Source organism: Gambusia affinis, linkage group LG08 (genome assembly GCF_019740435.1).
Source record: "Gambusia affinis linkage group LG08, SWU_Gaff_1.0, whole genome shotgun sequence".
Taxonomy (NCBI): Eukaryota; Metazoa; Chordata; class Actinopteri; order Cyprinodontiformes; family Poeciliidae; genus Gambusia; species Gambusia affinis.
In genome coordinates this window covers 26,511,846-26,538,087 of record NC_057875.1, presented here as the reverse complement: position 1 = coordinate 26,538,087, position 26,242 = coordinate 26,511,846, and the positions used below count along the sequence as shown (strand labels likewise).

Sequence of the window (26,242 nt, the reverse complement as noted above, 5' to 3'; positions counted from 1 at the left end):
AATGCATCATTTCATAGGAAATGGAGTCCATTTGTCAGGGCTTTATGTAATTGTTTTTATCGCGACACCCTGGAGATTCAGCTCGTGGATGATGGATTAAATTCCGACAATGAGTAAAAGAAAAGACAGAAAACCACACGCTTTTTTCCTTCTGAATAAACCCCAAACTACAGTCTTTCATTCATATGAATTCTAATCAACACGTAAAGATAATCCCCAGAATATCCAACGGAATCCGCAGCCATTGTGGAGGATAACGCGTTTATAAACAGAGGCACATTGCATGTAGTGAGCCAGCCCTCTTCCGTGAGGTAGGGTATTCTCGTGGGTTGAACCAATTCACCTAGCACAATGGGGGGGTACCGGATGAAGAAGATGCTCATTTTCTTAAAATGTAAAGAGGAAACGTGCGAAAATGGCGTGTGTTGTGAAATAAACCACCAGAATATTGTGGATAAAAATAAATAAATTATGGTGGAGGGTGGGTTAGCTTCGTTGTTCGGGGGTAGAAGGGCGGAGATCCCCTCGAGATGATGCCACCACTTGGGGCGGCGAGCTAAAGAGAAATAGAGCGCTGAAGTCAGATGAACCCACATAAACCGGTCGGACCGAAGCGAGTGATGATGTCTTCCCCGTGCATGTCTTCTCACAACTTCATCCCTTGAAACGTATCCTGTCGGGAAAATTCTGCTGTTACGCTCAGGTGAGATGAGGCGTTTCTAAATAGCTTCTTCAGCGTGTAGGAGGGAGGTTGTTGAGGACAAAGGCATCTGAGGATGAGGGTGTGTGTGGGGATGTGGGTGCGTGTGCGTGTGAGGCTGAGAGAGGTACCAGTGCAGCAGGATGGAGCCGAAGGCCGGGGAATGATGAAACATCTCACATAGATGTCAAGAAGCGCGCGCAGCTCTAATTTATGCCAATTCGGAACAAATTGTGCCGGAGTAGATAAAAAATGGCATCACAATGACTTATATTTATATTGCTATTAATTTAAAAAGCTATATTTTTCTGACCGAATTTTTTTGCTGTTAGGTAAAAAAAAAATAGAAAAGAAGAAATTGGGCGTTTTTTATTAACATTTTTCTTCTTCGTGTGTTGAATTCTTACCTTAAACCCTATTTGTTTGCTTAGCTAGCGTTTCAACATCCTGGTTCTGTTATTTAATAAATCATCTCCGCTCCCATTTTTTGGCTGCTTTACTTCACCGGCTCCCTTTTGCTCCTCATTCAACAGCTAATCTGAAAGCGCTAATCTAATCAGCATTTAATCCTGCGGTAGGTAGGCGGGAAGCGTGCTCTCCTCAGGAGGACCCCCCTATGGCATTTTATTTAGAAAATGCTTGAAACGGGTGGAAATAAACGGACGCGTATTAATGAGCAGAAGTGGCGGCATTTTCGCTAGCTGGACTGGAGCAGACAGGGAGGCTGCGCACCTTGCCCGCGCGTTGATGACTGCATGGCCGGGGCTGTGCACACCCTGGAAGGCTCAGTTAGTCTGCAATGGTCGTAAATTACGGTCGTCCGGAGAAATAGGAAAAGTGGAGAGAAAAATCAGAGTAAATAAGAACATTGAAGGGGCTTTCTTCATCATCTGTCGGGGAGCGGCGGAAAATAGTTTTGGGTTTGGATGCAGCTTCGCCTCCTCAAATATTCAGGAGACTGAAAACGTGAGAGCTCCACCTGTCCCAGTCCGATTCGCTCCCAGGCCTTGAGTTTCTCAGAACAGTGACTAAAAGAACAACATGATCCTCATTCATTGATGCCCATGCCAGCCATGTGACTCCCATGTGAGGGCATAAGGCTGCATCCTTTATATCTCACTGTCTTAGATTAATGCTTCACAGTTATTATCATCTTGATTTAAAAAAAAGATTTTCGTAACACAGCATTACCTAATTTATTTTTATATACACAGAAAACCTACAATTATTTATATTGCTGCTAAATTAATACTGTTACACTTCAAGTAATGTTTTCTATTGCAGGCTTGAGAATTCTAAAATTAATTTAAGTTGTGCTTTCAAGTGCCTACCGGGCAATATCATATCTATTAGCCATTTTAATTTCTATTGAGTAGCATAAGTATAACAAACTGCTAATTAGCTTAGTTGTTAATCAGACTGTTTGCATAGGTGCAGTCAGCTACTTTAACAGACATGCAGCATTAGCTTAATAAAAGAGATGGTTAGCACTTTTTTTTTTATCTTAAGGACTTTATATTTAGTTATCTTATGATTAAATCTGAATTTATGTTAGTTTTTTCTAGTGCATGTTATCCAGGTTTTTCTCAGAGGTTATCCAGGTTAGCTTGCTTTATCCATTCTAAAAGCAGTTTTGATGTGTGTTTATTGGAACACCCAGTTTTACTTTTTAAACTCTCCAGATGTTAGTTTGAACTAAGTTGAAGAACTTGAGGCCTCCTTCATTTTTTCATCCACTCTCGCTACACAGCTAGTTCAGTGTGTCTAGATTGAAAAGTTTCACCTTGACTCCTCCAAACATTCTTGTAATGTATGATTAACTTAGCCATTGCCTTCAAACGTAATTCTTCTTGATTCTCATCTCTCCTCAGTGTCCTACCTGGGACTTCACCCATTCACCTCAATTTCTTTGGTAGAATTTTAATCAGCAAACAAGGATTTTCTTCACTTCTTCTAGGATGATAGCTTGCCTATGGTTCTAGTTTGGCAATGGCAGCGGAGGAAGTGTTGGCTGCACATCCAAATATTGAGTAATTAAAGTTGGAGCAAGAGGAATGTTTAGGGCATTTTATTGACGGCGTTGAACTGTTGATATTGAATGATTGTTTACAGTGCACAAAACCTTTGGTAAACTTCATAGCGTGGCTTCCTTTACTGTCGAGCTGGCACATTAAGTATGTCAAAGTCAAAGATTAGAGACCAATCGTTTGTCAGTAGCCAAGAGTCCAGACCTCTGGTATGCAATAAAGCGTAGAACAAGGGGCTGGTTTTTACCAGGCTTATATTTAACAGACTTGACTTGGTGGATCTTGCAATGTTTTGAACATCCTGACCAAGAATTCCTTTAATTAGAGGTTACAATTTGAGTCTGACGAGGAATCCAAATCAGGTTTGGAGATTTGTGCCAGACAACCAACCAATGGTCGAAGTATAGATGCCTAAGGAATGAGTGTTGTATTTTCACTGTTATATGCTGCTCATACTGTTTCTTTTTCTGCTCCACAGACATTTGGTGATAATGAAGAAATAAAGAACTAAATAACCACTTAACCTTCACAGACTTTTTTAATCCCCCTGGGTTGTTGAACGCCCACTCTCCCCTTGAACTCAGAGTTCTTTACAAGGTGACTCTCACCGGCTGCAGGCACTGCCTTTAAAATCCACCCGCCAAGACTTTTAAAAAAACAACAACAAAAAAGACGTTCCACCCTCCCTGCCCGTGTTTGCTTTATCAAATGCCCAAAAACAGCAAGGCCGTCAAGAGAGAGCTTGACGACGATGTCACGGAGTCTGTCAGGGACCTGCTTTCCAATGAGGACGCCTGCGACGATTCTTTCAAGAAGAGCTCGTTGATTGTCGACAGCCCCGAAGGCGAAGGCAAGGAGTGCGATGTGGAGGAAGGGGCCTCGGACGGTGAGGAGGAGGAGCGCCCGGCCTGGAACAGCAAGCTCCAGTACATCCTGGCCCAGGTTGGCTTCTCTGTAGGCCTGGGCAACGTGTGGCGGTTCCCCTACCTGTGTCAGAAGAACGGAGGCGGTGAGTTACTCTCAGCAGGCCTCGTTTACAGTTTTAATGTGGGCAGTCATAGCTTCCTCCCACTCAGACTGAACAGCAGTAATAGAAACACATTACAAACTTAACTGAGAAGTAATATTTGTTCACAGCTGGAAAATATTTGAAAGGAAGTTTATAACTTGACAGTGTGATGGCCCCTAACTGTGCACTGTTCCTTCTCACATTTATCTGTCTTTTAGCTATACTTTAATGTTGACTACCTACTTCTACACATGCAAACCTTGCATTAGATAACAGGGTGTCTGGCTGCGCATTCTTAAAAAGTCTTAAATTCATAAATCTAAAATTAAGGCCATAAAATGTCTTGATTTAAAAAAAAGTAATTTGGCATTAAATATGTTGTTCACTGATCTTTTAAAAAAAAAAATCTTTAATTTAATCTTTTACATTCTCGCGTGCAAACATCTATGGCGTTTTGTGACTAGCCGGTTGAGTCGATGGCTAACTAGCTGCTAATATACCCTTGCTAGCTAGCTAGCAAGCAAGCTATTTGCACGGCAGGACTATTTAATGTTGTATATTATAAGTAGTGTTTTGTTTTTTTTCCATTACTTTTCTGTCAGGCAAAAGTTTGAGTCGCATGCAGTCGTGTGTTGTGTTTTATGACTTGAGGCGGTTGAGGCTATCGCTGACTAGTTGCTAATATACATTTGTTAGCTAGCCAGCAAGTAATATGCACCTATAATGTGCAAGTGCAAATTAAAAAATATATACTTGGCACTACAGGGGATAAGGCTGTAGAGCAGGTGTGCCCAAAGTGGGTCCTGGAGGGCCGGCATTAGCATTACTAGCACTAATCCAGCAGAGCAGCATTTGGTGGACAGGTGAAGTTTAGTGGATTTTAAACACAGTCAAGCGCTAGTCCTACAAAAAGTGTCTGAAAAAAAGTCTTAAATTACAGTTGGTAAAACCTGCACAAACACTGAATAAAATGTTCCTAATTCGTTGCATCTTCTCTATCATCCTAGCACGCCTCCCTGTCTGAGATTTACCAAAATAAAAGTATTGTTTTACTATTTTCCATAAATCCTTTATTCATACAGGAAAATCACTTGAGACTCATTGTCTCATTTACAAGATACTTCTTACATACATCATCAGCAAATGAAATGTTTGCGCTTGCTTTGAAAAGGCCAAAGTCACTTCAGCTGACCTCAAGCACACATCAAGCATGTGTGGCTTCAGAAATAGAAGGTTCTCTGTCGGAAAATCGTCTTTGATTAGAAAATAATGGTGTTGAACTGAAGCCACACGTCTCCACCAAAATCCAGCTGGGAAATAAAATGAGGAGTAAATATAATGTAAGTCAGACAACAGATTAGCTAAATTAGACACTTAAAGGTGTTATTTGGGACCAGCGGTAAGTCTGTGATTACTGCCTGTTGTACAGGATGGCTGAAGCTAAAGGTTCAAACATGACACCTTATTGTTGGTTTTCTAGTTTTCTAGTTGCTCGCAAATATGTTGATTTTTATGATTGGGCAGTGCTTTTGTAAAATATATGAATGGAAACAGCTGATAGTGTAAATTTTCATAAGATTTGTGGATTTACTCAAACTTATTTGCAAGACATAACCTGTCATTGTTAGGCCTGTCACAATTACAAATTTTGATGGACAAAACATTTTCCCAGAAGTTATTGCAATAAACGACAATATCGACTATTTTCAAGTAACACAATGGTAATGGCATAATAATGCAAACTCTGAAAGGTCAACGAAATTTAATTTGTAACAGACATTTTACACTGATATTTTAAATATCCAAAATAAATAAACAAAACAACAAGTAAAATGTATACTGAAGTCTCTGTAAACAATTTGCCCTTTGAAAAAGGGAAGAGTGGAAACCAATGCACCAGACTGAAGCTTTTTTGTCATCTGGCCTTTGGTATAAAGAGATAGAGACACAAGATAAACAAACATGCAAATGGAAACCATCGAGTTTGTTTTCATTTATGATGCAATTAATTTATTAATTGCTTATTTCCAACAGGCGTGGTTTGAACTCAGAACAGTATTATTGCTATCAAAACATTATTCTGATGACAATCTGTCATATCTTACAACATGTTTGGCCCTAAATAGTCACTTGAAGCCAATGTGAAATATATCAATTATCATTCATTTGGCTCAAACACTGACAAAAGACAAGTTGCTTTTGCAACTAATTTTCACAGGTAAAATCATGCAATGGAGGGGGGGAACCCAATAAGGCAATAAGTTGCTTTACCCTAAACTTTATTGTCGCCGCTGATCGCTACGTCAGTAGTTTCTGTGAGAGCGATCAGTCAACTCTGTTGTGTCCTCGTCCCATGATCCTGGATTGCTCCTTCCCTTGAAGCAAAAAATCTAATTATTTTATAACCCTTATTATGGTGTGACTGTTTTTGGTGGGGAAGGAGACTGGTTTTGATGGGGGACAGGAAGTCCACCCTGTTCACTTTGATCAGTCTCACTTGTTTCCTGCATTGAGGACAAGAGTAAGAGTTCTCCCTCAAATCTTTTCTGTATTATCATCATAACTGCCCTTTTTGTTGCGTAAAGAAAAACAAATTCATGTTTTGTTTTCAACAACAGGTATCCTGTGGTTCTTTTTAACACATGACCATGTAAAGTTGAAGCCTACTTGTTTCGGAAAGGTGTATGTTGAAATTAGCAACTAGCTACAACTTTGAGTTTAGTTTAGGCTAATAGTGATTTATTTTGTACATAGGTACATACCTACATACAAAAAGCAGGTATTTCAACTCGAATATTTGCTCCATTAAACTGAATAATGGTGGAGAATAAGTTAGTAAAATTAGAATTTAACTTTAAAGGTTGAGGTTTTCTTTCATTTTAACATTTTAATTTGGTTAGCAGGCATTACTGAAGAAAGGGGAAAATTAATATTTGAATTCCAAATTTCTAAGGCTTTTAAATTGCCACAAGTCATCAGCAGCCTTTTTTCAGTCTGGTTTTTACACCAAATGTCACAAAATGTTCCCACAAACTACAAAGAGCGCAAGAGGCTGTCAGACTCAGCTGGGTCTTAAGAGAAATAAACCAAAAACAAACATGTTCACCTCATAGCAGCTTGTGTTTATATTTCTGTGTGCTAGCCTTCTGTGAGAGGTACACTTCTGATTTTGCTTTATTAAATGTATTCCAAATCCAAGCCCATGAAAAGATCATGCATCTCTTTTGTAATAACACTGTTCTTGCTCTGTGTTTACAATCAGTGTTGCACAATCTTGTTCAGTATTAAAATTCATCTCTGACTGAGGAAGTGTGCTACTGCATATCTACTACATCTTTTCAAGATATAGCAGATGAGTCCATATTATTAACCACTGGTTTGTCCCGACAAGACAGTCTGCTTACTTTTTGACCAATAAGTGTCACATGACCTCCTGAGAGCCAACATGCCGTAATAACCTGTCCATGAACTCGTTGGAAATCAGCTGTGTTTGTCTAACAGAAACCACACGGGAACGCGTTGGTATCAGGAACACGTTGGGCGTTCTGAGGATGCTCTGGTGATAATACTCTACACGTATGTGTCCTAGAAAGGTGGGAACGAGCTGCAGGCGCTTCCCACCCAGAGATTATACAAAGCTGTCGCCTGCTTCATGAAAGCTGATTAAATGCAACTGAGATGGACGGGTTCGTCTGGGATGAGACCAACTCTCAATCTGGGTGTGTTATTGTTGAGAAATGATGAATTGTGAGCTTTCCACACCAAGAGAACAACAGTTACTAATATAGTCGAATAAGATTCCTGTTACACTCAAGTCGTAGTCATATGAGAAAAAAAAAAAACTTCTCACAGATTTGAACAGATAGAAATTTACTTTTGAGTTTAAGTATGCAGAAAATTTCAATATAGAAAATAAGAACAGAATTATAATTTTTTTTGCTGTAGAATAAAATAAAATAAAGTATTAGGATATTCCTACATTTATTCCTTTTAAAAATAGCGGTTTAGGTCACTAACCCAAAAACTAGGGCTCCATTATATATAGTTTGACTACAGCAAGTTTAATTTAGTTTTTTTGGTGATGTAATTTTTTCCACAACTATACACTGATGGAATGCAAAATCCAGTAAGCTTTGTTTTAGTAACAAATGCATCAATAGCAAGACATAGCTTTGATCAAATAGGACAAAGCATTATTCTACTGAAAAGTTTAATTTACCACATATTCTATCTATAAAGCCTCAATGTAATCAATATTAATTCTGGGACTTCCTGCCAGAGGCGGGGTACATCCTGGACAGTTTGCTAAATGTTTTTAGTTCAGGTTCGGTGCATCTTTCTGCCTCTGCTTCTCTGCGCGTTTCTCTGCCATGTTTTCAGGCCTGCTTTAAAACAACTCCTTGAACCCTGCTGTGTTCATCTATAATTTGATTATAATGGCAGATCTGGGGCTTGGTGCAGGTCCCTGTGAGAGTCCATCTACTCCTATTTAACTCAGGACCTTAGTGAGTTGTTAATAATGTTTTAAGAGAGCTTCTTGACCTCTGTCTCCCTCCCTTTGCAGGGGAATTGGAGGGTTAACAGTTGGTTCAAAGGTTGAGGGTAGACTTAGAAAAAAACCTGCATGGTATTTCTATTTACAGTCTAACCATTAACAGACAGAGCAAGGAAAGAGGTTATATATATATATATATAAATATATATATATATATATATATATATATATATATATATATATATATATATATATATATATATATATATATATATATATATATATAGCAAACGTATCCAAGCTAGAAAAGCTAAGCTAGGAGGGACATTTGGAATTTTAAGAGTAGATACATATTATATCTTTTCCTAGTTGTTTAATACTTTTTAGCCACAAAAGTATTTAAGTGTGAACAATAAACTAATTGTTCACATTTATTTACAACACATGATTAAGAACACATTCAAAATTTGCTTTGAGGCTCAAGAACTGTAAAAGAATTTTTACAGTTTATTTCAGGAATGAAGTAGAAAATTATGATCAAAACAACACACAGCCGTATAGACCGTTGGCTTTGTTGTTGAGTTTCTTTTTCGAGAACAATAGAAACCAGACAGTTTCCCCTCCAAGAATCAGCTGTATGTCAGCAAACCAAAATTAGCTGTTTTGATATTAAAAGCAGGTCGTACATAGCACATCCTAAAAACAACACATCGAAGGGACACTCATGCTGATTTTCCTTTGTATTGCCACTCCCACCCAGGTCAAATCTGGGAGGGACAGCGGAACCCAGGAAAAAACTTTCAATAAACGCCGGGCCATATGGAACAATAAGATCTGTGGAAACAGACATAATACCACGAACCCACCAGAGTTCACATCTGTTGTTGTGGTTTGTCTACAAGACATGATGGGGCGGCTGTGGCTCAGCAGGAGAGACGCTGAGTTTGATTCCAGGCCCCCAACCTGCAGTGCCCTGAAATCCAAACTGATTCTATCTGCAAATTGCTGTGTGAATATGTGACTTTTAACACTTTAAAGGGTCAGTCAGACTAGAACAAACTCACAAACCCAACAGAATGTTTGATAGACAGCTACAGTATACCATGCTGAAAAAAAGTATTTGCCCCTCTACAAAATGGTGTCTCTAAATGTTTCAAATCGTCAAACTAATTTCTGCCACAGCCGGCAATCAGATTTTAATCCAGACTTTGACTAGGTGAAACACTTCATTTAACAAGCTTATGATTGGATACAGTCCTTTGGGATTTTGTGCAAGAAAGCAGAATTCGTTTTACATTCTAAACTATGGCAATTTGTCCAGGACCCAAAGAGGTAAACTCACCACTGATCACTTCACTACCACTTTGTTTGGCTGTAAGTAGCTGCATGATTTGCATCCTAGACAAATCACTACTGCAGAATTACAGGCCGATCTCCAACCTCCCATTCATCAGTAAAGTTATTGAAAAAATTGTGTAAACAGTTAAATAGCTTCCTAACAATAACCAACTGCTTTGACTCCTTCCAATCTGGTTTCCGGTCTCACCACAGCACAGGAACTGCCCTTATAAAAGTGTTCAATAACATCCATATAAATACGGACTGTGGGAGAACCACAGTGCTGGTTCTGTTGGACCTCAGTGCAGCTTTTGACACTGTTGACCATGAAATATTACTGAATCGACTGGAGAGGTGGGTCGGACTCTCCGGTCCAGTGCTTAACTGGTTTGAATCGTACATAAAGAACAGGGATTTCTTTGTTTCAATTGGAAACTTCTCATCAAAGAGGTCAAAGGTCACATATGGGGTCCACCAAGGTTCAATCCTAGGACCCCTCTTATTCAATATCTATATGCTCCCACTAGCTCAGGTTATAACAGGAAATAATATTAGCTACCATAACTATGCAGATGACACACAGCTCTACATTACGATGTCACCAGGTGACTCAGAACCCATCCAATCACTGAACAGATGCTTAGAACAGATAAATGTGCGGATGTGTCAAAACTTCCCCCAGCTGAACAAAAACAAAACTGAAGTTATTATTTTTGGACTCAAAGAGGAACGATCTAGAGTCAGTGCACAGCTTCAGTTCTTACAACTAAAAACCAGCGATCAGCCCGAAACCTGGGAGTAGTGATGGACTCTGACCTGAACTTTCAGAGCCACATAAAGACAGTTACAAAGTCGGCCTTCTATCACCTGAAGAACATTTCCAGGATTAAAGGACTAATGTCTCAGCCAGATCTAGAGAAACTCATCCATGCGTTTATCTTCAGTCGTATTGATTATTGTAACGGCGTCTACACAGGTCTGTGTAACAAATCAATCAAACAGCTACATCTGATCCAGAATGCTGCTGCTCACGTTCTCACTAAAACCAGGAAGATAGAGCACATAACACCAGTTTTAAAGTCTCTCCACTGGCTCCCTGTAGCTCAAAGAATAGACTTTAAAATACTGTTGTTAGTTTATAAATCACTGAATGGTTTAGCACCACAATACATTAAAGATCTGCTGCTGTTGTATCAACCTTCCAGAGCTCTCAGGTCTTCTGGTTCTGCTCTGCATCCCCAGAACCAGAACCAAACGAGGAGAAGCGGCATTCAGCATCTATGCACCACAAATCTGGAACAAACTTCCAGAAAACTGTAAAACAGCTGAAACACTGACTTCCTTTAAATCTCAACTAAAAACCCACTTGTTTAGAGTTGTATTTGAAACGTAATAAATTGCAGGTTTATTGACGAAACCTGACTTGATGTTCTGTTTTTAATGTTAATTCTACGTTGTATTGTGTTTTTGTGTTTGATTTGATGTAAAGCACTTTGAAATGCCTTGCTGCTGAAATGTGCTATACAAATAAAATTTGATTGATTGATTGATTGATTGATTTCCGTCATCTATAAAATTGTGTAAAATCTTAACGCTACCTTTGGCATTAAGATGTACGGCCCATATCAAAAACTGTCAGTCAACATTTGGCTTTATCCGTCCATAAAATATTTCCCTAATAGACTTGGTGGTTATGAAGATGTTGTTGGGTAAATGTCAGATGATCCTTTCTGTTTCTCTGGCAGGTTGGGTTTTGGCTGTGGAACTCTCAAGTAGATGCTTTTTCACTCGGTCTCATACAAGCACATCGACCTTAACAAGGGGTCCTGAGGCCTGCAGTCCTTTGGATTTTGTTCTGAGTTGTTATTTTTTTACCTCCTGAATGAGTCATCAATGCACTCTTAGGAGTAATCATGGTAGACTGCACATCCCTGGAAAGGTCTGTAGTCTCAGAGCCTCAGATATAGAGCTTTGTGAAACTTTCCAGAATGGAAATCGACGACTTTCTCATCTGGTCTCAAACTTCTATATGTAAAGGCAAGATGGGTTTTGCCTACTTTATGTTGTTGCCTACTTTGTTTTACATTAAAATTTGTTGAATGATCTGAAACATTTTGGTATGGAAACAAGAAATCCTCAACTTTCCTTGTCACTGTAACTCCAGTACAAAACCAGCAAGTTTTAAAGACATTTTTGTCATTTCACACAGGACATTTCACCTCAGGCAAAGGGAAGGAACCTCACTACATTATCTAGTTTCCCCTGATTTGAGAGGAAAAGAGACAATATCTGATCTAAAAGCTTGTTGACTCTCTAAATCCCTTTAAAATTGTGGTTGGCAATCTACACCTGCAAGAGCTCTGCCTTTACAGATGTGACTCTTTTTATCTTTCTTTACCACACCATTAAAGCCTGCTCTGATGTTGGTAAATCAGCCTCAACTCGTAAACCTATAGTACAGTTGTAGTCTGGGTTAATTTGAGACTTCGGTGTCTTTTATAGCTTCCAGAATAGTTTGGCTGCGCCACACATCAGATGAAAACCCACCAGATGTTTAGTAATAGCAACGTGTCAGTCGTTCCATGTGCATTGTTGCTTCGAGGAAATGAAACCTGCCGATGTCACAGTTATCTGATGTAACAGCTTCCTGCCCTTGCGTGTTGCTTCATCGAGCATGTGGTGCGCTGTGTTTTGATTGGCAGGGGCGTACCTGGTGCCCTATCTGATCCTGCTCATCCTGATTGGCATCCCGCTGTTCTTCCTGGAGCTCGCCGTGGGCCAGCGAATCCGCAGGGGCAGCATCGGCGTGTGGAACTACATCAGCCCCCGGCTGGGGGGCATCGGCTTTGCCAGCTGCGTGGTGAGTCAGATGGCGTGAAACGTTTCTGTTCCACACGTGAAGTGGAAAACAAAAAACCCCAACATATTTTAATATAACTTATTTAATAACATATCGGATACATTTTTATCCTTAAAATTGATTTATTTTGATGTACGGATTTTAAAAAAACAGAAAGATTTTGTATAATTTATGAAGCACATTATACATTTGACCATTTACCTCTTTTTCTTGAAAGACTAATGACTTGATATACCACCTGTAGTTAGAAAACAGTGTTACGTTAATCAGGGTGATGGGTGGCGCTTTGTTTCTACAGTGTGATTGGCCTTTATGCTTCATGAGCTGAAATATTTCCAAACAACCAAGTCTCAAATAACATGACAGAAGATTTTAGTGGCTTTGAAATGGTAACTTTTTAAAACGCTGGTTGACCTTGATACCGGTAAGCAGATTATGCCTCATTTATTTGTTTGCTTGCAGGTGTGCTTCTTTGTGGCTCTCTACTACAATGTCATCATCAGCTGGAGTCTGTTCTACTTCTCCCAGTCCTTCCAGCAGCCGCTGCCATGGCATGAATGCCCGCTTGTCAAGAACAAAACCAGTACATGTAAGACACCAGCAACATTAAGACACCAGCAACAAGTCACATTTGTTTGTTTGTTTTTTTTTTTTTTAAGGTTTTGTTGGCTCTAGTGGCCTTTATTTGAAAGTAGTTTGACAGGAAACTATGGGAGGTATCATAATTACAATATGTAGTTCACATGTCTATACCAGTTATTAACTCACCAAACTGTGTTACTGACCATCCGTGCGTCTTGCTGGTTTTTTTTCCTTGTTGCAGAAATGACTCTTTCCGTTCTCTGAACCAGACTGTTGTTTGATTTGAACCACAGATGTGGTGCCAGAGTGTGAGAAGAGCTCAGCCACCACTTATTACTGGTACCGTGAGGCCCTGGACATCTCCAACAGCATCTCTGAGGGCGGAGGACTCAACTGGAAGATGACAGTGTGCCTGCTGGCCGCCTGGTCCATGGTGTGCCTCGCCATGATCAAGGGAATCCAGTCTTCAGGGAAGGTGCAGAGACTTTCTATTACTTCCGAGTTAAATATAGACATTTTGTGGCACCTTTTTCTGAGTAGTAGAGAAAACGATGTGAGAATGGTATCCAAGAGCAACCTAGTAGAGCAGAGAAAATGGGTTACTACAGCTGCCCTACAATCCTGATAATTTGTCTCAGTTAACTTCTCAGTCTGAAAGTGCTAATACAAAAAGTCTTCTTTTGCATTGTCGGTCTTCCCCGGTATAATTAGCTCACTATAGCGCAATCTAAAGGTTCTAAAGTGACCGATTAGATGTGACTTCATAAATCTTTCTCATGAAATATTTCTTAAACTGCTTATGATCTTTAAAGGACTTCTTGCTTCAGCTTAGTATAACAAAGCATCCGGAGGGATTAACCACACCAGCTAAAGGTTGCTCTCCCCTCTCATCATCTCCCCCGAACATCATGATCTTAATCATTGTAAAGTTTCTCCAGTCATATGACCAGCATTAACCATGTTCCTCTGAGTTCAAAGTCAGGCTTGTGCTTCTGGCTTTAATCTTTTATGGATACATTTTGATGCGGGATGTTGATTAACTTTGAACCGAGAGAGTGTGAAGCTGGAATGAACACAATTCATTTAATGTCTTTGTCTTTAAAAGACGAGGTTCTGGTTGAAGTCGTTTGACTGAACTTGGTGATCTTTCTGAATGTTGCTTGTAGGTTGTTTTTTTAAGGTTTTATTGGCTCTAGTGGCCTTTATTTTATGATGAATTGGCAGGAAAGTGGTTAATTAGAGTAGTGAGGACATCCAAGGTCACCAGTCCGGGAATCAAACCTGCAACTTGCCGCGTTGAGGACTAAGGCCTCTTTATATAGGTTTTGCTTAGCGCACCCACTTCTAGGATTTTTGCCTGACTTCCACAGGAGACAGTGTCAAAAGATAATATATGCAATATGAAGTCAGACTTCCCAAAGTGAACTGGACAGTATGCAACACACCAGAGACAGAGGACACGCTGCTAAAAGCTAAACGAGAGTTCCTACTTTTTATCTGGACATAAGCTGTTCCTCGAATCTCCCCCTCTACATCTGACCTGTAGCGAGTCTCTTCAGAAGTGGACTGGCTGAAACATTCATTGCCATCAGAAACATAAAGTCTTCGTGGTCTCTGGGGTTCCATCAATTTTTAAAAAATCTCCACTTTGGAAAGCAATAAAAAAAAAAAACTCAGTCAGCTGCATTATAATACCAAAGAAATTAGAAATATCCCTTAGTGGCAGACTTCCAGGTGTAAGCAAAATGGAAATATATTAATTCACATAAGTATAAGGGACAATAGAATGATAATAAATCTGAACAAATCTACTCTGGATATTTTATGAACCGGATGGTTTTTTTGTCTGTTCTTGAAAAGACAAGAACTGTGTTTACGCCGTCCAACTCATGATCCTGTAATAATTCTGAGAGACGGAGGAAGTTCAAGACATCTCTTTCATCGATCATAATGGGCAAAGATCAAATCCCCTAGTCCAGGCCCTCCTGGTCCTCCATGGCTGGTGTCCTGCAACTCTTGGACGTCTCCCCACCTGAATCCAACAGCTGAATCTCCTCCCAAGTGCAGTCAGGTTCTCCAGGGTTCTGCTAATGACCTCATTATTTGACTGCGGTGTGTTGAAGTAGAGATACATCTAAAAGTTGCAGGAGGCCGGCCCCTCGAGGACCAGGAGTGCCCACCTCTGATCTAGTCCAACGTCTCTCTGCCCGGGTTTCTCCCCACACGGCCGGATGGAAATTTGAAGAGGAACGACAAAAGCAAACGAAGTAGATTAGCTGTTTGCCTAGAACTTTACACTATTGTGGAATATCCTTGACACAGTTCAGCTTTTCTCAATTATACCACTTCTAGGAGCTTAAATTGGAAATTCAACGAAAACCAACAAAACAGCTATTTTGTTTTTTGTTTGTTGTTTTTTTTTTTTTTTTTTTTTTTTTACTGAAATAACCTAAATATCCACTCTACACTTGTACTTTAAACAGATTCAAACTTTTTTATTATATTTTAAAAATCAGTTTTTTTTCTAACCAAAACATATATCCACACCCCTGTGCATGGCGCTTTCTTCCAGAGAGTTTTCCTGATCCGGTTACCTTACCAACGATTCTGCTCTCTGTGCTACAAAAGAATAGAAATGCTCACACTTACCAGGCTTACACAAAAGCCTTGCCCAAAGAATTTCTGAGCCAAAAACAGTGTTTCTGCACCGTGTGTGTGTGCGTGTGCATGAGCGTGTGCGTGGGTGTGAAAAGGGATCAGACCATTTGGTTACCATGGCAATGCGCGCTTTTTGGGCTTGGTTTGTTTGCCAAGAGTTTGGCAAAAAATCAAAATAAAAAAATGGCCTTGTGGTGGTGACGGTGGATTTTGCCTGCAATGTGATGAACTGGAGAACGTAATCTGTAACTTTATGGATCAGGACAGATTATTAGACACATTAGACTTTAAAGAATCCCACACTTCACACAGTGTGTAATGAAAATGTTTACACGTCACCGTGGAAAATCGGTGCGTTTGTACCTGCATGTGAAGATAACAGTGGGATTTCCCAAAACTTGACCCTTTTTTGCAGGATGCAGCTGCATGTAATCTTGAAGCGCACAGGCCTCTTCTTTACAAAACATAAAGTCGAAGATCTGAAGCCTAGAGCTGTTTGGCGTTAGGACGAGTCCGATCAAGGTTTCAGACAAACTTCAAGTTTCATCAGTCTTGTCCAAAGAAAAGTGAAGAAAACAAACAAAGAAATCTCTCAAATTGGACTTTTGACTTCAAGTTGGCTCAAATTTTATTTTGAAACCAATTTTGCTCTCTTCAGATGCTTGCTTTTGTGTTGCTTTGAATAATCTTGAGTAAGGAAGGAGGCATAACCATTAGTCTTGCCCACAGGACTGAAATAGGTCAGTATGAGTTTGCGCTATACCTACAGAGAACTCATTTGAGACATGGCAACGCCTCCTTCACAATTACATATGGACCACCAAGCAGCCGACATAATGTTTCCGATTCACCTAACCGTGCTTATGACTCAACCACAAACCACCTCAGAGAGTCTGCAGCCGCACCCTCACAGCCCATCCTGTAAATCCATGTGTCACCGTGTCTTGGGATGATGACTCAGGTCTTTTATCCCGCTCTCCGTCTTTGAAGCTCACCTTGTCTGATCAAACAAGTTGGTTAATGATGGGTTTTGCATGTCGGTCAACAACTAGTCATAGCCAAAAACCACAAATAAAAATGCCACAGACTGCAGAAAAATTTGGATGCAAATCTCTCAATTCCAAAAAAAAAAGAAGCTATTGCCAACTTTCTTGATGATCCTACATCCAGCCCCAGAGACAAAATGGTATGTACACTACTTTATCTGCCTTTCATGCTATCCTTTTGTTACTTTACAATACACAGTTTGATCAGCACAAAAATCAAGTTGCCATGTGTTACGCCCCAAGGTCTAGGGGTTCAGGGCGGTAACATAAAAAATGTCCAGAGAGAATACATAATACAGGACATAATACAAAAGTGATTTATTACAAAAAGAAGGTCGCACAGAACCAAGATACAATACAACTTAACCAAATCAAAACAAAAGAAAAGGGTTAAACTCAAGATTGGGTAAATGAAGATTATATTACTAGAGGTTCAAACAAATCAGTCTGAAGTAAACTCAAAACACCCCTAAGGGGGGAAAAAAAGGGAAAGAAGAAAAAAAACACACAAAGGGAGCACCAAACCTCCCTTGCACAAGTTTCTACCTTGAGAAAGCAAATTACAGCACAAACAACTGCTTTAGCAGAACAGCCAACAAAATGTTTCAAAACACCCAAAATCCTGTTGCAATTAACAAAGGAGGGGAACAAGCTGTCCCACTGGAGCAATGTTTCAGGAGCCTTTTAAAGGAACAGGTGAGGCTCATCCGCATCTGATTGGCTTGCCATGCTCTGCTGATCCAATGGGGTGTGGCTCCTGCAGCTTACTGGCAGCCAATCAGAAGAGGTGCTGTCACAGCTGATCCTGCATAACAAACAAAAGAAAAGGAGCCTGCACAGCCTCAAGAGGCCAGGGGCCATAATAATTTTTATGGGACAAAAATTATTAATACTGGATATTTACGCCACTGTTACAGAATAAACAAATCTGTGACTCAAATTACAGGAACAACCCAATCTCAATCTCACTTAATCTATCAACGTATCACTCACCTGCCACGTGTCACGCTTGAAACTAAAAGTAAGTATAATTTTCCGACTAATTCACGTATTCTGTATCTGAAGAAGTTGAAGCACCATTAGCGAATCATGCCCAGAATATAAGTCAATCATTTAATAACCAAAGAAAGTAAAGTAAAACTTTAAAAGAGACTAGAAGTATGAATTCCTCACTCTTGATCCCAACACACATGCTCTATTCCGAAAGGCAGCGCTTCGACAGCAGTGCACGTTTTAAAGACTCGACAGGACTGACTGAAACAGTATGATGCAAGCTTTCTGATCTCTATTTCTACAAATTGAAAAGTACATGCTAGCTTTAGCATTATTGGTGGCTAACAGTTTGCTAGGTGGGGTATTCACTTGGTGCTTACAGTTACTGAAGTTGTTCACCTTGTCTGTCATGATTCTTTTTGTAACAAGCACAAAAACAATGCAGAGTTTCAGAAGATTTAAATATTTTGAAGAAAATCTCCAGCTCTATTTTTCAGCAAGTAGGTAAATTTCTGCTCTGTGGTTTTTTATTAGTTCCCACACATTTTCAGTGGTTACTATTTACAACTTGGTACCATTAACTAACCAATTCCTAGTACACTCTGTAATCGCTTAATAAATGTCGATGTTCTTAGTATTGCTCTTACTTGAAAATAAAAGTCTTAAACGATGTGAAGCTTAAATCACTCACCTTCATATTTGGGACTCTATAGTTTAGACTTTACCAGATGAAGTCGCATGATGACGACAGCAAGTTGGTCTTTAAAGATGAAATAAATAAATAAAAGTAGATAAGAAACAGTAATGTCACAACAAAAGTAGCAAACCCACACTCCAGATCCCAACACACATACACACCTCAGAAAGGAAAGGCTTCAATGGCAACGCACATTTTAAAGACTTGACAGGCCACAAAGACACACACATTTAATACGCTAGCATACATGCTAAGATGGAAAACAGTGTGATACTAGCTTTATAATCTCCATTTTTATGTTTTTACAAAGAGGAAAAAATTCTGCCAAGTGGATGCTAGCTTTGGCGTTATTATTACCATCTCATGGCTTACAGTTTGTTAATTTGCTCATCTCATCTATTATTATAAACTCTGAAAACATTGAAACGTTTTGAAGTAACTTGCCACGTAAAGTTTTAAACAAGTAGATAATGTTTACAACTTGGTTCCAGTAAGGCACCCATTCTTAGTAACTGTGTAAACACAGGGCAGCATAATAATAGTTTATGTTCTTCCTTAAAATAAAAGTTTGAAACAGCTACATTATGAAATGAAGCTTAAATATTTGGGGCTCATAATATTAGCTTAGACTTGACCAGATCAAGTCACATGATGATGACAACCAGGCCACGCTTCAGGAGACTGATGAGCAATGTGGAGGTATTTTAACACACAGCTGCAGTGAACCAAACCACAGACTCAGTACACGTCTCATCTCTATGTTGCAAACTGCAGTCTTTAATAATCTCTCTCAATTTGCAAGAACGTAAAGAAGCTTTGCCCGTCGGGGGATTGTGACAGTCAGGGAGGAAGTTCAAAACAACGTTTATTTTTAGAGTTTTTCCAAAGACTCTCATCATTTATTCTGACATCTTGTTTTTTTTTTTTCTGAGAAGGACTAAACAGGACTTCTCTCCTCCTTGCAGGTGATGTACTTCAGCTCCTTGTTTCCCTACGTCGTCCTGATCTGCTTCCTGGTTCGGGCGCTGCTGCTGAAGGGCTCCATCGACGGGATTCGACACATGTTCACGCCCAAGGTAGAGCATCGACTGAAGCCGCACTCCTCCGTTCAGGAACACAGTCAGAGCTGATTGGTCCCTTATTCTACACAGATTTAAAAATATTCGCTCTATTAATACCATTTATACTATTAATTGGCCAACGTTCGCTCACACTCTGGTATTTATTTTTTTTTCTCTTTTACACTTCCTTCACGTTACTCCCTGATAGTTTCCCTGCATGAGCTCAAAGAGTACATCTTCACGCGTGATAGGCTGGCTCCTCGGGAGCGAGCAGCCAATAGCACAGCAGGCCACGGAATCATGTCACCATGGAAACAACAGCTAGAAGGTCCTTATGTAACCAGACAGCCCGAGACGGTGATTTTCGGCAGAGCACGTCTGTCTTTTGTGTCTGCTGCGTCTCGTCACCCAGGACGCACGCTAAACCGGCGGCGGTTTAGCGTGCGTCCTGCTCCGAGCTTACAGGGGCTGAGGGGGAATGTATGGAAAAATGTGAGACGTTGTGGAGAAGGTTTAGAGCTGTCGTCTGGCAGGGTGGGATGGTAAATGTTGTGGAAAAGATCGTTGCATTGCTTGTCCTTTAAAGGAGGAAAGGTCTCTGCCAGATTTGAGCTTCTGGGTGCTTCACTTTAAAATACTGAGGGGAAAAAAAATCCTTACATTTATTCATTCTTCCATGTGCATGCATTAAATTGTTTTTTAATAAATAATAATAAAAAAAAACATAAATCACACTATATTGACCAAATTATTGTAAACTATAATCACTGATGTTTCCTCATATTCTTTGTTGATGTGTGAGATCTAATAGTTATTTATTTGTTTATTTTGTTCATTTGTAGTCCAAAGTGAACATGTCAAGTTAACATAAAATAAAGTTTTGAATGAAAGGGAGCAGTTTGAAGGGAAAAAAAATTCTCGTATGGTCTCCCCCGTCTCTCAAAGTCAATTTATTATTGTAAACATCTCAGCATAAATCAATCTATCTATGTAAATGGCAATTTGTGTAGATAAAAATCATTATACTTGTAATGATACAGTACTCTACTCAATCAAGATACTTCTTTGTACCTTGATAGAAAATTCTATTTTATTTCCTTAAAAGTAAAAGATAGATCCACTTTGTTTTTCTTCTTTTTAATAATTATTCTTTCTGATCCTCTCAAATTATAAATGCCGTCTCTTTCTATAAATTTAGATTTTTTTGTTTCGCAAGCATTAACAAGCGAACGTATCCGCTCTGACCTCAGCTGGAGATCATGCTGGAGGCCAAGGTGTGGCGGGAGGCGGCCACGCAGGTCTTCTTCGCTCTGGGCCTCGGCTTCGGCGGCGTGATCGCCTTCTCCAGCTACAACAAGCGCGACAACAACTGCCACTTCGACGCCGTCCTGGTGTCCTTCATCAACTTCTTCACCTCGGTGCTGGCCACCCTGGTGGTGTTCGCCGTGCTGGGCTTCAAAGCCAACATCATGAACAGCAAATGTGTTGCTCTGTAAGTGAGAGCTGTCCGACAACAGACTGAGATCAGTTAAAAACAGTGAAAATAGGCCCATCGACTGGGTCAGGATTTTTAGGGCTGATTGATTCGGGGATTTTTTTTTTTTTTTTTTAATGCTCAATCTTCTATTGTTTTAGAAACACTAATAAGATTGTGGCGCTGCTGGGGAGCGACATTGAATGGAGCCTCATTCCCCACCACATCAACCTGACACAGGTCAGTCAGGTCACTGCTGAAGATTACCATCAGATGATACAGATCATCAAGGGGGTGAAGGAGGACGAGTACCCCAAACTGGGGCTGCAGTCCTGCAGTATTGAAGACGAGCTCAATCAGGTACATGAAAAAAAAAAAAAAAACTCAAGTTTTGAGTGTTTTTTCTTTTAATACGTGTAAACTGTTAAAATAAAGTTAATGACTCTGTGGCTACCAGGTAGTGTTTGGATTATTTTACAAGGATGTGCTCATTTCTAGCCTCAGTGACCAGGCTAGCTAACACTGGCCACCAGGTTACCTAACATTAGCCACCAGGCTAGCTAACATTAGCCACCAGGCTAGCTAATATTAGCAACACTAGCCGATAAAGTACTTCACTCCAGTTGAGCTAGTTGTTTCATGCTTTGCCTAAAATAAGGTTTAAACATACATGAAGGTAATTCAGTTATTAAATTAGCATTTGGATTTTACCGTTCTCTATCATCCATTTATTTGCTAAATTGTCATTTTTTCTCATAAACTCTCATTCACATAGTAATAGTTCTATTAACGCAATTTAACATTTTGATCAGAACACATTTACAACTTGAGGTTGTTTTTTTTTATTAACTTATTTCCCCGATACGAAGCACATTAATTAGCATTGCTGTAAATGCGCCAGAATTGGCCAATTGGCTATTTCTCCATTTGTTGTCAATGGAAAATTGACCAAACTGTTAACTGTTATTGTACAGTAAAAACCCCAAAGTAATGGCAAAAAATAAAAACAAACAAACAAAAAACCAGGCAGCTCAAAAATAAAAGTTGATGTCGTCTTTGAATATTTTCAGGTCATCAATATAGAATTTTGGTGAGGGAATGTCAACCCATCAGAGTATCCTCCTTTTATACCGATTCTGTTTTTTTAAGCGCATTAGTTTGCAGTAAAGAAATTCTTCATTATAACTTCAAGGAGTGGAAAGCAGCATAGAAAAGTTTAAAGTTTTACACGTTTGTGTAAATTTCCAATATATGCAGCCACTCAGCAGTCACTAGGAACTCAGCTTGGAGGAAAAGGCTGCAGCTCCTTCTTTATGAAATATTTGAATGTTTGCCTCTAAAAATATAAGCTGCCATTAACTAACGTCAAAACGAGCTGTGTTCCCATGATGCTCTGCGCTTTAAAAAATCCATTCAGTTCAAAGTTCTGAAAACTCTGACCATCACTACCTCTGATGTGTATCATATTGAATCTGGAACGTTGTTGGTTAAAAGGAACCAACAACGTTTTCAGTCTGAAATCAAACTTCAACGGGACGTTTTGATAACGTTCTGAACGGTTAGCTGGACTTTCCTCTCAAACAGCAAATTCAATCTGCAAACATCCTAGAAACAGACTTAGCAAGAAAAGAAATACTTCTGATAACTTCATTTTCCTTCCCTCCACCAGGCTGTCCAAGGCACAGGCCTGGCCTTCATCGCCTTCACAGAGGCCATGACCCACTTCCCGGCCTCGCCTTTCTGGTCCGTCATGTTCTTCCTCATGCTGATCAACCTGGGCCTGGGCAGCATGTTCGGCACCATCGAGGGCATCCTCACCCCGCTGATCGACACGTTCAAAGTCCGCAAGGAGTTTCTTACAGGTCAGAAGGAGTGGTCACCTAGCAACAAGCTCTTTGACCACAAATATTACCGCCGGCCATAAGAAATGTTTTAGCTTTTAGACGCCAATATGATAAAGCTGAAGGAGAAATGATTTTGTCATTGCAAAACTGACAAAATGTTTTTGCAATGACTTTGATGCTTTAATTAAAAACATCACGGTAACACTTTATTTGACGTGTTGTGAATACGACTGTCATAAACATGACATAACACTTGTCATGAACATGAGTTAGTCTTCATGAATATTTATGACTGTTGTCATAAAGTGTCATTCGGTAAATCATGACACTTTTAATACAAAAATGATATTATTCAAAATGTCATTTGGCCCCCCGGGCCTTCAGTTTGACACACGTGGTGTACGTCCTGCTGAGTCCCGCCTCTGTGTTGCAGTGGGATGCTGCGTGTTGGCCTTCTCCATCGGCCTCCTGTTCGTTCAGCGCTCAGGGAACTACTTTGTGACCATGTTCGACGACTACTCCGCCACGCTGCCTCTGCTCATCGTCGTGGTGCTGGAGAACGTGGCCATCGCTTGGTTCTACGGGATCGACAAGTAAGCGCGTCGGCAGGCGACCCAAACGAGCCTCCTGGCCCGATTCTTTGCGCTCGCCTTGTAAACACGCCAATTTCCAAGAACTAACATGATTTCGGCGAAACAAACAAGCTAAAACAGTAACAATAACGCTCCTCCTGCTTCTCCCCAGATTCTTTGAAGACCTGAGGGACATGCTGGGCTTCACTCCGTACCGCTTCTACTACTACATGTGGAAGTACATCACGCCCATCCTGCTGCTGCTCCTGCTCTGCGCCAGCTTCATCCAGCTGACCATGACGCCTCCCAGCTACAGCGCCTGGATACAGGAAGAGGTAAGCGGAGGCCTTCAGCTTCTCCAGAGCAGACGTCCCCCTCTGGCCCCCCCCGCTCTGTGACCCTGGAGCCGAATGAAAGCAGATTAAATCAGAGGGAAGCCGGGCGGTAGCGCGAAAGTACAAAAAACACAAAACATCTTGGAAACAAACGTGTTTCAGCCAAGAACAATAAACAGGATGTTTGGTCTGCTGTAGAAACACCAAAGCACCTGTGTGAATTTAGAATCAAGTGGAACAAAGACTAAACGAGTCAAAGTTCTAAACATAGTCTTTGGTTTTTTGAAGAAAGCATTTTTTTTGTGCGTGAGTTTCTTGCAAACGCATTCACACGCTTTTTAGTCACGACACGGCCGCAAACTTCAATGTGTCGTGAAACAGTGCAAAGTAGTGCAGATTAGTGCAGTCAAGGAAAGTAAAAAAATAAATGATTTTCTGATTTTTAATGTATTTACTTATTTTGCAAATGAAAATCTTAAAATTGTTATTTTTATATTTAGTTCCATTTGGAATATTTGCTCCGTCTTACTCGCACTGTGCACATCCATTTTTAAGTCCTTGGAACAGATTCGCAGTTGGACTCATGTCTGGACTTTGACTATACCATTCAAACAAATGAATATGCTTGTATTTAAAGCATGTCTTCTCTAGCAGGACTAGTTTGTTCCCTCTGTGTTGAGATTGAAATTTGAAATTGAAACAAAAGTTTTATCCTCGGAATTCCTCAATTTATGTTAAGTTGTAAAAAAAAAACATTTATACATGTTATTTTGCTGTTAATCTGATGTTAAATTGCTTGTAGGTGTGATGCTAATTCGATCCACTAGGCACTTAAGGAATGAAACAAACCTTTCAATCTCAGAATGTTGATTGTTTTGTTGATGCTGCTTTTGCTCAAACAAGACTTTGAAATTGAATCTTGATCAAGCACTGATTTTGCAGCAATACACTACAAACCCAGTTCAAATGCACAGACTCATGAGCTCCAAGACTCCCTTTTTGCTCTTTCGTGTTGCTCTAATCCCATAGAATCCCAATAAAATACCTTTCTGTCTGTGGTTGTATCGTCACCTCGTCACGTCTCTCACCTCTGCCCCCTTCAGGCCGTAGAGAAGACCCTCCACTTCCCTCCCTGGGGCATCGCGGTTTGCATCTCTCTGGTGGTGATGGCCATGATGCCCGTACCCGTGGTCTTCTGCCTGCGCTACTTCAACATCATCGACGAGAACACCAGCGGCCTCTCCACCGTCTCCTACAAGAAGGGCCGTGTCATCAAGGAGAGCCCCCGGCCGGAGGACGACGACGACGCCAGCCTGATCCACGGCAAGACCCCCAGCGAGGCGCCCTCACCGATGCCCGGGAAAAGCATCTACCGCAAGCAGAGCGGTGGCGGCGGCACAGAGGTGGACACGGCTCCCAACGGCCGCTACGGGATCGGTTACCTGATGGCGGACATGCCAGATATTCCCGAGTCGGACTTGTAGACTGACTGCGATAGTTAGCCCCGCCCCGGCCATTTCTCTCCTCCACCCTTCTGCGTGCGTTTAGTCAGCCATCGTCATTGTTGTACATTGTTACTGCACTGTATATTCTTTGTAGATATATGGTAGCTGCTCTGTTGTTTGTTGTCTCTGAACCTTATGTGACTGTTAGCCTAAAAACAAACAACGGTTTTGGAAGAGAGATTATTCTCGTCCACCTTATTTGCTTGAATTCACCCCTGAACTCTGACCCTCTTCAGTTTTGGCCCCTTTTAGTGAACCTGTAGAGCTCAGAGTCCTGAAGGTCTTTTGGGGGTTTAGGCTTGTTTGCAGCAATACCCCTGCTGTATGAAAAGGTTGTCTACATTTAAGTCCCTATATTAAAGTATTGAGGTTCGTCCCAGTGTGTGTATACACTATGGATGATGTAAAGACACAAGAAGGAACATGTTATTATTTCTGGCCAAAGTTCTCATCAGCATTGTTAAAACAGTGAGAGGACGGCGCTTGTATTCCACTCCTATGATTGTCTGTGACTGAAGTGTGCCTAAGTCATTTATATTTGTTTATAGAATACATGGCTGAACATTTGAGGTATTCTGTAAATACAATATAAATATTATAAATATATTTATCCTGATAGTTTGGATATCAGAGCAGTGTTTTTAAGGTTCAGAGGTACTTAACTCTCATGTCTTTGTTTTTTTACTAATGTTCTGTCAGTGTTGGTGAGGACTGCGTCCTCTTTGTAAATATTTTTTTCATGAAATGCTTAAATTGCGATGTCTCTTCCCCCCCTCCTCCAGTTCAAGAATAAAAGTGGAAAACAATCCATACTTTGACACTTATTGAATTTTTGGCTGTTTTATGTTTGGTTTTGCTACTGTGCCAGATGCATTTATTAGCACTTCAGTTTTTATTGCACTCATATAATCCCTCTGTGATTATTCAAGGGATTTTTTTTTTTACAGTTCATAACAGCTGTAAAAAAATGTTAAGTCTATAAAACCAGACTCAACAGAAATGTTCTGTAGAGTCAGCATTTCAAGTGGGAATATTCTCACTCCAAA

At 40.3% G+C, this 26,242-nt stretch overlaps 1 protein-coding gene across 1 annotated transcript; it reads left to right on the top strand.

The window, feature by feature from the left end:
* The first annotated feature begins 579 nt into the window (after positions 1 to 579).
* Positions 580 to 26,020, top strand: slc6a15 (solute carrier family 6 member 15). The gene is made up of 12 exons (XM_044124485.1): positions 580 to 703; positions 3,206 to 3,736; positions 12,272 to 12,429; positions 12,892 to 13,018; positions 13,305 to 13,486; positions 19,371 to 19,481; positions 20,717 to 20,958; positions 21,102 to 21,300; positions 22,610 to 22,802; positions 23,218 to 23,377; positions 23,529 to 23,691; positions 24,795 to 26,020. Exons 2-12 carry the CDS (start codon positions 3,436 to 3,438, stop codon positions 25,173 to 25,175), a joined length of 2,217 nt encoding a protein of 738 aa, XP_043980420.1. The 5' UTR covers positions 580 to 703; positions 3,206 to 3,435; the 3' UTR covers positions 25,176 to 26,020.
* The last annotated feature ends 222 nt before the right edge of the window (positions 26,021 to 26,242 follow it).